This window comes from Penaeus chinensis, chromosome 29, assembly GCF_019202785.1.
Source record: "Penaeus chinensis breed Huanghai No. 1 chromosome 29, ASM1920278v2, whole genome shotgun sequence".
NCBI lineage: Eukaryota > Metazoa > Arthropoda > Malacostraca > Decapoda > Penaeidae > Penaeus > Penaeus chinensis.
In genome coordinates, this window is record NC_061847.1 from 21,741,069 (window position 1) to 21,754,233 (window position 13,165).

Sequence of the window (13,165 nt, forward strand, 5' to 3'; positions counted from 1 at the left end):
GTGTGTGTGTGTGTGTGTGTGTGTGTGTGTGTGTGTATATGTATATGTATATGCACCAGTATATGTATGTATATGTATATATACATGTGTATGTACAGATATGTATGCACATATATGTATATGTAAATATTATATATATTTTTGGCAGGTGAGCTAGTAGTCTAAGAAAATAGTCCTATTTATAAAATGTAACAAAAATTAAACAAAACACTAAATAAGATATGTTGCAAAAATCTGTCATTTAGAGATTTTTGTGCCCTACTATTATCAACATTTTCATTATATCCTTGCCCTGTCATTCAGTTCTCATGCAGAGGAGAGCTGTATCTCACTCATTCAGATGGAGATAAAGGGAATGTAGATAAAGAAGGGGAATGAGCAGTCTCAGTGTGTTATTATTACTATTATTATTATTAATTACAGACTGTATATGGTTACATAAATAGCAAGATGCCATAGTGATCATACAAAAATGTAATTTGCCATAATATGTTTTCTTTTAACAGGGCACAAGAAATGAAAGTGGTATTAATGATAAGGAAAAAGAACGGGCATTTAAGCTGCACCACTCCAAGAAACAGTATATATTCCTGGCAGCTTCAAAGGAGGATTCTTTAAGGTGTGTTAGCAGACAGGGTATTGATAAGAAAATAACATATCAGATTAAGTTTCAATTATTGTTAGCAATTAGTGTCTAGTTTATTAAGAGATAAAATGTTGCTGAGTTTGTTTCTAATATTATCTCTAATTGTGCCAGTCATTTTATATATATTATATATTCTTATATCTGAAAGTTAGGCAGGAAAATATCAAAATAAAAAATAAGTTTATATAATACTATTTACATCATTGGAAAGTAATATTTTAGGATGATGGCATAATTTTGAAATTTGAAGTGCTGAAAATCAGATCTCAGTTGAAAAAGTTTTCTTGAATCATCTCATATGCTGAATCGTTTTCTTACAGATGGGTGGCAGCACTGAAGAAAGCTTCACAGGCAGAGTTGCCATCTCCGGTTCAATGACGAGAGAGGCAGGTGATCGAAGCCCTCATTACATGTCTGTGAGAACAACCACACTTGCACACACACACACACACAAACATACGTACACTCAAGATATTAAATATGTACTCAAGTATACTGTAATGCACCTAAGTAAATACTGGTATTGGATGTTAGTACAGTCAGGAATATGACAGTCTTTAGATTTCCTTAATGAGGTTTAGTCAGTATTGGAATCCCCATATTGAATCCCAAATAAGAAGTAAGAACATAGCTAAATTTCTGAGCTACTGATAAAGATACAGAAGAATAGTTTATTAAATACTATGCTGCAGAAAAAGGGAAACAATATAGAGCTGGACCTTTTAAGGCTTAGGTATTAAGTCATATTCCTGTTTGATGAAATTAGTATTTCATACACCAGCTGTAGACTTCATACGTCCAGAAACCGCATAAATGTTGTGACATCCAGCATTTGGAACTAAGGGGATGAAACGAAGCATCTGCAAGCCAACGGGGATATGATAATCAAAATTATTTATTGATGTCGATGTTGCAAGCAAAAAAAGTCAATATAAACTACTCGTCTCCTCTTTCTTAATCTGCTCTTGGCGTGGGCAAGGTGTTCCAGTTTGATTTTTTATTGTTTTGGCTGTGAGTTGTCTAATATGTGTTTGGGGATTTAGGTTACAAATCTCTCTCCTAAATGGTTTTAGCAATTTGTTTGTATAACTTCATTTATCTTTTAAATTTTAGTATAAGTGAAAGGCTAAGGGGAAAAATCAAATGAGAACATCATATTGACAGTTGGTATTTTTAGTATGTATATTTTCTTGTAATTGGAATCTGTGTCTTTTCCTCCTTTTTTTATTTACCTTCAATTCAAGGTTTATTTTAAAATAAGGGATTTCTCTTCAGAATTGAGTTATTTGTTGGTTTTCTGTTTTATTTCTTTTTTATATCACACATTTTCATTTGAGTAAACCATATCTATGATATTCATTAAGAATCTACCAAAATAGGCCTTCATTTGCTGTGATTTAAATCATATCAGGATATGTTAATTGAATGAACAGCTTTGGAATTTTATCATGACAAAAAGAATTTTAAAAATCAGTGCCAAACAAATTCTTGCTACACTGCCTTCTAAATCTCTTAAGCTGTCTATTCGTTCTTATGGATTACAAGTGACAGTCGAGTGGTGGTGTAACCCGTGGACTTACTTTGTGTAGACTTCGGGCAGAGTGTGAGAAGGGATGGGAATGCTTGTATGTCTAGATTAATCCTAGGATGTACACCAGTGATTGGGAATGGTGTTTTAGTGGCTTCTAGAGTCAAGTTAAAGTGTACATGTGTGATGGAAAAGGTATATAGTGGCTTTTAGAGTCAAGCTGTCTTTATGGCTTATTGTCATAGAATCTTGTGCACCTTTCTTCTATGCTTTAAAATGCTTCATCGTGCTTCACTTATCTTGTTTGACATTGTCTGAGTGCTCTACATTTCCTTTGGAGTTAATCAAGGAGTATCTTTAGCACAGACAACTTGTAAAAGATCATAATTTTTTCTGCATTTCTTCAAGAAGTGCATATTAGAAACTGTATTGGAGTGTAGAGTGTTTCAAGACAATGTATTATGGTTGGAAAACTTAACTCATTAAACAAAATGAATATCTCAAGCAGTGCAGTATTTTCAGTAACTATTTAGTGCTTGAATTCATTGTTAGATTTTTCTTTTGATATGCAAAATTGATAAATTGATTACTAATTGAACTAAACAAAACAAAAAAAAAACAAAAAAGAAAACTTGGGCTTTCAGTTCTAACAAGCATTACACATCAGACAGGTTTGGTTGCAGAGGCTATTAACTGTCAAAAAAAAAAAAATTATCTATCTTAAAAAAGAATTGCTTCAAATAAAAGGCCAAAAACCATGCTTCTTTTTGTGAGTTAATTGCATCTTCAACCTGGCCTTTCACATCACAAGTTGTACTCACAGAGCGTGTAGAAGCTCGGTCACAAAGCCTCCGCTACCGTACTAAATATGTGTATAATGTACAGGCTTATTCACTCACTTTCACCAAATTGGACAAGATGCACGCTTATCTTTTTTTCTTTTGTTTTCTTGCTGTATAACAGTAAAGGATGCACAGATTATCTATACTTAATGCACAATTCTTAAAGAATAGCTAATATAAAAATTTGCTCTAGGAAGCAGTAGATAAAATTGTTGTTATATGTGTTCTGAGTAGGGACACTTCACATCTTTATCTCTTTTTGTACAGTAGGGTTTACTGTATCAACTTTATATGTGCCATATAAATGTGTAAATATATGAGTCTCTTAAATATTTTCTTGTTTAAATCAGAAGATGTGTCATTAATTGAAAGTCTCATGCTTTTTTGTGTGTGGTGGCAGAGCTATAAGAAGTGTGAAGGAATTACTGGATGAATACAAACATGTTATGTAATGTTACAATGAAGTTTAGAATCATTGATCAAATATTATTCTGTCAATAGAGAAGTGGTATTAGTCATAACTTTACTTTTAAGTCCTAGATATGGTAAGTGTGATTATTATACTGTATTTATGAAATTAATCTTGATTCTGACAGCTTACTTCAGATTTCTGGCTTAACAGTAATTCTGTAAAAGCAAGCTATCACTAGGACTATATTTTATTTGCTATTGAAATAGATAATACAAAATTCAAAATTACAAGGAACATATCTATACACAAATAAGAAATATAATGTAACACATCCTAGACTAACTTCTTTTCTCTGGAACCACCAAAAAAAAGCATGTCATGCATAACCTTTGAAACATCTCCTGACCACAACAACTTTCACCAGTTAATGGAAGTTTTACATCATTCAGCAAATAAAGACAGAGAAGACAAGATTTCATGAGATCTCTTTCAACTTGATGCCACAACTCTGGTGAAAACCCCTTGATGTTTGTGTTGTCACCGCACCGAGGTTATTTAAGATCTCAGTCTCACTCTCTCCCCATCTCCTGTCCATGTGAAGTTCTGCACATATGTATATAAAGCAGTTAGCCCAGTGAAAACTCGAGATTTTAAAATTGTTGCAAACTTTTGTAGAAAAAAGTAAATCAGGTTTTGGAATTTAGTAGCTTCAATGATAGGAATGTTCAAACAAAAATAAAGCAATATTTCAGTTGTTAGATACAAATACAAAATATTTCTTGGTTAGATAAAGATAATATGAGATTTTTTGTTCCATGTATATATTTTGTTTCAGCGTAATTCTTTTTAATCCTTATCTAAATAAGTCATCATTAAGATTTATACTTCTCCAGATCATATTAGCTAAATATTTTAAGCAACATACACCAGACACAATCCCTTACTCAGTGCTGGTAGTGGGACTATTATATACTGCAAGTTTAAGATAATTTGCATAAGTTAATGGTGCTATTTATTTGAAAAGTAGTTTAGATATTGGAACCGTGGGGCTTCATGCAAAACAGTATAGTTGCATAGAAAATTAGTATAGATAGAAAGACTCTTTACAGTTTGTGTGTGTGTGTGTGTGTGTGTGTGTGTGTGTGTGTGTGTGTATGTATATGTGTATGTATATATATGTATATATATAAGTATATATGTATGTATATATATATAAATATATATATTATATATAGACAGACACACACACGCACACACACACACACACACACACACACACACACACACACACACACACACACACACACACACACACACACACACACACACACATACATGCTCACACACACATGCTCACACACACATGCTCACACACACATGCTCACACACACATGCTCACACACACATGCTCACACACACACACAGACACACACATGCTCACACACACACACACACACAGACACACGCCCACACACTCACACACACACACACACTCACACACAGACACACACACTCACACACACACACACACACACACACACACACACACTCACACACACACACACACGCGCGCCCACACTCACGCGCACACACTCACTCACACACACACAAACGCACACACACACACACTCACACTCACACACACACACGCCCACACACACACGCACACACACACACGCCCACACTCACGTGCACACACATACCCACGTCCACACTCACGCACACACACCTATGTCCACGTCCACGTCAACACTCACGCACACACGCCCACGTCCACACACACACACACGCCCACGTCCACGTCAACACTCACGCACACACGCCCACGTCCACACACACACACACGCCCACGTCTACACACACACACACACACACAAACAAACACACACACACGTCCACGTCCACACTCACGTACACACACACTCACTCACTCACTCACTCACTCACTCACTCACTCACTCACTCACTCACTCACTGTCACTCTCTCTGTCACTTTCTCACTCTCTCACTCTCTCACTCTCTCACTCTCTCTCTCTCTCACTCTCTCACTCTCTCTCACTCTCTCTCACTCTCTCTCACTCTCTCTCACTCTCTCTCACTCTCTCTCACTCTCTCTCTCTCTCTCTCTCTCTCTCTCTCTCTCTCTCTCTCTCTCTCTCTCTCTCTCTCTCTCTCTCTCTCTCTCTCTCTCTCTCTCTCTCTCTCTCTCTTTCCCTTCCTTCATCCCCATCATCTCCATCTACCTCTCTCCCTCACCACATACTAACACACAAAATATCTGCTGAACAGCAAATCACACATAGAAAATTGCATAAAAACACTGTACCCAAAGTTAGTATATTAAAAAGTGGGTTGAAGTTTTTTTTCTGCCACAATATATGCTGTTTATATTTATAAAGGTATATATATATATATATGCATATAATATATGATGTATATATTTATGTATATGTATGGATGTGTTGGTGTATAAAACAAGCAGAAATCAGAAGCACATACACACACATACACATACACATATGCATACACATACACACACAATACATGCATTCATACAGCAAACATAAACGTAGACCTAAACACCCATGTAAATATCTTTATACACATAAATTGATTATCCATGGCCCAGAAATTACAATATATAAACAATGTTAAAGGAATCTAGCAAATACATATAAAACCTCCTAGTCATTATAGTACACTCCTCTTAAAGAGGTAACTTAACAGAAACTCACCATTGTGTGCTATGTATTTGTCATATGTTCATATAAGATTAGTTAGGGTGAGTTTACATGCATACGGAACACTGTATAGTGTTTTCTCTTTTTTATCACTGTTAACATCTGCTTTTCTTACCCATATTGGCCTTACTAGATTGGATGTTTGTTTCTTTCCCTCAGTAGCTCTGTGAACCTGGAACTGTCAAAGCTGATCACAGCCTAAATTCTGTTTGTGATGGTTGTGTAACTACAGCTTTTCTACCATTGCTGTAAAATATACCATTTTTAAACATTGTCGCATTTGGAGCTTAAGTTTATTCAGAATCAAGATTAAAAAGGAAACATGCAAATATCCTGTTGCTGCCTTTTATGAGTATTCTTAATCTTAATATGTACATTATGCAAATTTGTATATTTTAATTTTACTGACAGTCTGCAGGTAGCTGTCATACATAGGCATTGTATCAGTGTATTTTACACTGAGTTCCTCATTGTGTTGTTATGGTCAGTAATTATGTAAAGATCTGTATGTAAATTTTATATAAAGGAAAATGAACAAGAAATCTGAATCTCATTAAAAGTGGAACATTAGGTTTTTTTTTTCTGAATAGCAAGGTTCTGCAGTTGGAACTGATCTGTGTTTATATAGACTTTTAGGATAATTGTGATTTTTTATAATGTGTTGAAACCTAAATAAATTATGTAAAACAAATATGGTCTACTTTCATATTGCAGTTAAGAAACAAAATCGGTCCAAGCCAGCACCTAGTGAGAGGAAAATGTGTAAAACTATGTAGATACAATACAGATTTTTCAATTTGTGTTGCCATCTGACTCATATTCCTCTAGTAGTCTTTTGAGTTTCTTCTGCAGAAAATGGAATGGAAACCCATATACCTGACATCTCCATGATATGAATTTGTCATTAAAACAATGATTATGTGCTGTTTTTTCTATTTCCTTGAAATGATTTCCAAGATATCCATGTTGTTTTACAATCATGTTTAACAATATAAACACATGAACCCCTACACTGTAGATAAAAACTTGAAAATCCTCTTTGTAGTCATTGAAAATGTTTAAAAAATTCACTTATAAATTTCATGATGGTAGAGAATATTTTTTTCCTCACTTGTTGGTTTGAAAATTAAGAAAAAAATACTAGAACAAAATACTTAATGTACCTACAGTTTCCCCATTATCCTGGCAAGAAAATTAATTTACATATAGATCATTCAATCTGGGTATATAGGAGGCCCTGCCCGGGTTGTAATCAGATGGCTGATAGGGCTGTATCAAGATCAATACTAGTTCTATTCCTTTTCCAGTCTAAATCCAGATTCTCCAATCTCTACCACTTTCCTGGTGCTTACCCCTCCTCTTCCTCACTTTACCTGTTGCACCAGGCAATCTCATCTCCTCACAAGAAAACCTTTGATTCTCAGACCTCCACACCCAACTCCCCTCCAAAAACTCTTGAAAACATCCAAAACTTACTAAACATGACCCAAGAGAATGCTCCGCTCCCTCATCCATCCTCCAAACTCTCTATTCCTATTTCCTCTATATTCAAAGTAATTGATGATATCCATCCTCCTCCTAAGTTTCCCCTACTCCTCTTCCCTCTCTCCCAACACACCCCATCCTCCATCCTCCCCTTCTCCATGTAAACTATTCCCCCTTCTTCCCCCGTTATCCTCACTGCTCCCATGTGGATGCTTTATGTCACAACTGTGTCCTTTTCTGGATCTTTCCCCTCCTTCACCACCTTTCCCTGTTCTCTTGTCTCATTTGCTTGATTCTTCTCCTACTTCAACTATCATTTCTACCTGTATTATTCCTTGATTGTCTCATAATGGCTCTTTTGCAGTTTTCATCATACAGTGTTACACTCCCTTCCTCAGACTCATAGATACTGTCCATATGATCTAATTGTCCTATGTCCTTAACCCCCTCCTCTTTTACAAATCCCCACCATACTCCACCTACTTTCCCCTCTTTACCCTTTTTACTACCATACTATCCTTTAGCACTCTACAACTTTTGACATATAACACATTTATCCTAATCATTAACTCATTTTCACCCTTTTTGCCACAATACTTTACCCTAGTGTTATAAGACCTTTGATGTCTAGCACATTTATTTTAACCATTAACCACCTACCCCTACTTTTAATCATTTAAATCCAGATATTCTTCAGATACACTTCCCCAGTGCCTACCCCTCCTTCTCATTTTACCTGTCACACCGGGCAATCTAAATGTTCTACTCCATCTCCCCAATCCCATGCCCATTGTTGCATGTGATGATGCTGGAATGCTGGGTAACAACATTGCCTTTGGCCTCAGCCCTCTTTTCCCCTTCCCCTTTACATTTCTCACTCTTCTCCAACCCCTTCTACTATCCATTTCCTAAGGCGTGAGAGCTGTGGTGAAAGGATGAAAGACTGACTTTGTGTCAGTCATGAACAACCTGGGGGAGCCATAGTACAGTATTCCCCTGTTTACTTGTCTAGCCCTTACCTCTCAAAGGGACCCTAAGGGGTGGACTGTTTCTTTGCCCAACGTAGTCTAGGCTTACCATGGCTAGTAATAAAGACTCATTGAGGCTTGCCCCTTTATCAAATAGCCCCACTGATTTCAATTTTTCTACCAGTTCTCTGACCCCAAGCTCTCCTTTGACCACAACTCTGAATGCTACTACTTGTACCCCCTCCTCAATGCTTACTATCACATCAGTCCAGTTCAAATCATCCACCTAGGTCAATACTCAACCTCCAGGAAATGTTCCTCCTCTCCCAACATCTACTTCATCTCCTCCACCCCCACAACTTTTTTCATCAACTACCCCATCCTCTCTTATTACTACTCTGCAGCCTTATTACACACCATTCCACTGTACTGCCTCTCTTAATACTACTCCCTCTTCCACACATCCATGTCCTTCTACTAACCCCACCAGATTAGCCCAGTCAAATGGGATCGATTTTTCAGGATCCCCTCCACAGCCCCTTACTCTGATAACACTCTCCTCTTCCAGCAATGTCTCCAATAACCAGTAGGCAAAGTTTCCTTCCACATCCCAATTCCCTATGTGTGCCCAATTTGGTCATGATCATCATCAGTCACGCACATGTTCCAATTATGGTGGTTCCCATAATGTATTTTATAGGAGCTCCAAGTTTGATTCTGAAGTGGCAACTTTCAGATTCAGACTTGGCATCACGCTATGCAAGACCAGACAGGAAGCACGTCGACGAGGTATTTCTCTTACTTCCCACTCCAATAACGTCGTTCGCTCTGCCCATCCCCCATCCTCCCTGTCCCTACTGTTCCTCCAGTCCCACTTCTACCCCCCTACCTCTCCCAGTCAAATTATTTTGCCATTCTAAATCCAGACACTTCAATCTCTACTGCTATCCCGGCATGTACTCCACCTACCTCTTCCTCTACTCCTCTGACACCAGCCCCCCAACCCCCCCAAGAAGACCTTAATTTCTCAAAACTCCCCTACTCCATTGCAGAAAATCTTGAAGATTTTCAAAATTTTCTGTTCATATTCCAAATCTACACAGAAACCCTTCATCTACCCTCCAGTTTCACTTGCCCTTTGTGTGGGGGCTTAGGAGACGAAGTCTGAGGCCCAAAGCTGGAGATTTCCCCTGCCTTGGACCTCAACTTTCAGCTCAACTAATTTTGCATGGTCGTTTTCCTTTCCCCTTTTCGTTTCAATATCTTTCCTTCTACAATCCATTTCCTAAGGTGTGAGAGCTATGCTGAAAGGATGAAAGGCTGACTTTGTGCTAGTCGTGAACGGCCTGGGAGAGCCATGGACACGGTATTCTCCTATTTAGTTGTTTAGCCCTTACCCCTCAAGGGGACCCTGAGGGATAGACTGTTTCTCTCCCCAACAAACTCTAGGCTTACCATGGCCAATGATGAAGAGTTTATACCATTATTAGGGGCTATAAGGCTTGCTCTTTCATCACTTAGCCCAATCAATTTAAATTCTTCCGGTTCCTCGACTTCAGGCACTCCTTTGACCACGACTCTGAACACTACTATCTACTACTATCCCCCAATGCCTGCTATCACATCATCCACCCAGCTCAATACCTAATCTTCAGGAGACATTCTTCCTGTCCCAATATCCTCTACTTCATCTCCACTCCCACAACTTTCTTCATTAACTACCCCATCCTCCCTTATTACTACTCTACAACCTTATCGTCCACCTCTCAACACTACTCCCTCTTCCACACGGCAACGTTCTTCTAATACTCCGACCCCTACAAACATCTTAAATACTCTATTTAGCCCAGCCAAATGGGAACGATTTTTTCGTGATCCCCCCCACAGCTCCTTGCTCTAACAACATTGTCCTCTCCCAGCAATATCTCCAAAAACATGTAGGCAGTTTCTTCCGCAGCCGATCGTTCTCGTCTCGTCACAGTTTCATCCGAAACTAAAGCGAGAGCATCATCAACCCTGACAGACTACACTGGCAAACCCATTCTTGCTCCTCATCCCACCCTCAATACTTGCACCGGAACTGCCCCCATCTCCTAACCAACTGCCCTGTCTACGACAAAAATTGGTCAGATTGTGGAGAAGACTTACTTGCTTACCTCATGGACTATGATGTAGTGTCAGTACAATGTTACACCATTTTCCCTAGAGGCCGTCGTAAGTCCCCCCAAGATTACTTTCCGTAGATATGACCTCTCCTTTAATGTTTACATTGGGGGAGAATCCCTCCCTCCTCTTCAGTGTCAGAATTGTTAGCGTCTAGGCTACCCTGCCAAACACTGCCGTTCCACAGCCCGATGCCCTCTCTGTGCCCAACCTGGTCATAGCTGATCAAACTCCTCTGCACAGTCACGTACGTGTGCCTATTGTGGCGCCTCCAATAATGTATTTTATAGGAGCTGCCCTCCCTACAAGTTTGAATTTGAAGTGGCAAATCTCAGATTCAAATTTGGACAGGAAGAACGTCGACGATTTTGGTCTCTCACCCCCCCCCCCCTTTCCTCCCAATATGTTTCTTCATCCCCCCCAGCATATCTTCATCATCCCACTTCTACCCCTACCTCTCCCAGTCAAATTATTTTGTCATTCTAAATCCAGACACCCCAAGCTCCACAACTATTCCAGACACTTCACTCACTACTTCCCCGGAACCTACCCCTCTTTCTCCTAGTCCAACTCATGGCACAAGACAAGCTAAACGCTCTATTCCATTTTCTCCATCAACCACTCCCTCCACCCCTCAAACATCCATCCCGTCTTCTCCCCCCATAAAAAAAACCTTTGTTTCTCAGACCTCCCCAACCGATTCCACTGCAGAGACTCTCGAAGACATTCAAAACTATCTAATCATGACCCAGGATAACATGCCTACACCTCATCCATCCTCCCATCTTTCTACTCATGTTCCCACTAAACCCCTTCCTCCCACCCCTCCCAACACATACCATCCCTCCTGCTTCAGCTGCATCTTCCCCCTCCTTCCTCATTATCCCTTCCGCTTCCCCTTGGATGCGACCCTTTGTCACAGCAACCCCCTACCCAGAGTTCTCTTCCTACTGACATCCTCCCAGGAACTGTGATCTAATTGTCCTTAAACCCCTCTCTCTACTGTTAATCCCTACCTTACCCTACGAACATCCTGCAAAATCACACACATCTTCATTTAGTAACTTTGATCTTGTTAATCCCTAACTTCCTGAATTGCTATACAACTGACGTGTATCACATTTAATCATCAGTTAAACCCCCTCTTTACCCTTTTCACTATTACACCGTTCTATAGTGCTATATGACCTTTGGTGTCTAGCACATGTTTGCTCTGTAACCATTCACAGTTACTGTTATAAGAGCTGCCTATACAGCCATATCCGAACCTCCCGACCTTATACCTCCAAGTGTATTCCGTGGTGAATCTCTGATTACACTAAAGCACTTCGTTTAAAACGCGCAGCCTGGAACCGCTACATGCAAGGCATATGCCCTAATCAGCTATCAGACTTTGTTTCTTTTAAAAGAGCATCCGCCTGTATTCAGTCGCACAATCTGAAACAGCAAAACATCCAGCTTGCAAAATCATGTTTCCACGTTTACATCACCATGTTCAACTGTTGGATATTTATTTATTTAAACATTTCCGTCGTGTCAACATCTAAGTTTTGCAGTCATTAGCGGCGTATAAAAATATAGCGATAGAGTGGGGTAAGAAGTTTTTTGGTTCACGAGGCGATGTGTGTGGATTTCCAGAATGGTCAAAGAAATGTGCCAGACATCAAAGGTCATACAGCATTATGACAAAGTATTATGGCTAAAAGGGTAAAAATGAGTTAACAATTTGGTTAAGGGACCGAAGACTGGATGAAGAAGAGAAGGAAAGGGAAAGAAGAAAAGACAATGCAAAATTGGTTGAGGCGAGGTCCGAGGTCTAACGTAGGGGTGATCCCCTAAATTGAGCCTCAGTCCCCATCCCCCATGGCAACAACGAGCAAGGGATTGGGGGGTCAGCTGTCTGGCGTCGGATCCATAAACTGTCTGGCAAACATCCTCCCCATCCGGCCCCGTCCTCCATATTCGACATATACTCATCTTTGATCCTCTCCAAGTCGTCAGGTCTGTAGTGGCTATTACCTTTCTCCACACTTCTCTTCCATTAAGACCACCAGCGAACACACTCCCATCACATTCCCCCTGTTCTCTGAGGAGTCCTATAAAGCTTCCTTTTCTTCTTGAATTCCATGCTGCCTTTCGTGCCGCAACACCCACGAAGGCACTGACGGTGTCTATTTCCATATCCTACGATACCTTCCATCTTCCTCTCTACCCTTTCTGTTCACTATTTTCAACTACATTTGGACGACATGAAATTTTACTCCTCCATTCTTGAAATACAATAAATCGGATCTCTCCCTCAAGATTATCGCCCCTTCGCTCTAACTAGCTGCTTGTGCTAACAACTGGAAAGAATGGTTAACTTCTCTTTCCTTCCCAG

General features: G+C 39.3%; 1 protein-coding gene across 5 annotated transcripts in view; it reads left to right on the forward strand.

Moving 5' to 3' along the window:
* Positions 1-4,478, forward strand: part of LOC125040976 — a 170,472-nt gene extending 165,994 nt beyond the window's left edge. For all 5 annotated transcript variants that reach the window (XM_047635793.1, XM_047635795.1, XM_047635794.1 and 2 more), the window contains 2 exons: positions 507-619; positions 967-4,478. In XM_047635793.1, coding sequence (XP_047491749.1) covers positions 507-619; positions 967-1,024 — 171 coding nt within the window. In that variant the 3' untranslated portion in view covers positions 1,025-4,478. The remainder of the gene's footprint in view (positions 1-506; positions 620-966) is intronic.
* Positions 4,479-13,165: the final 8,687 nt, after the last annotated feature.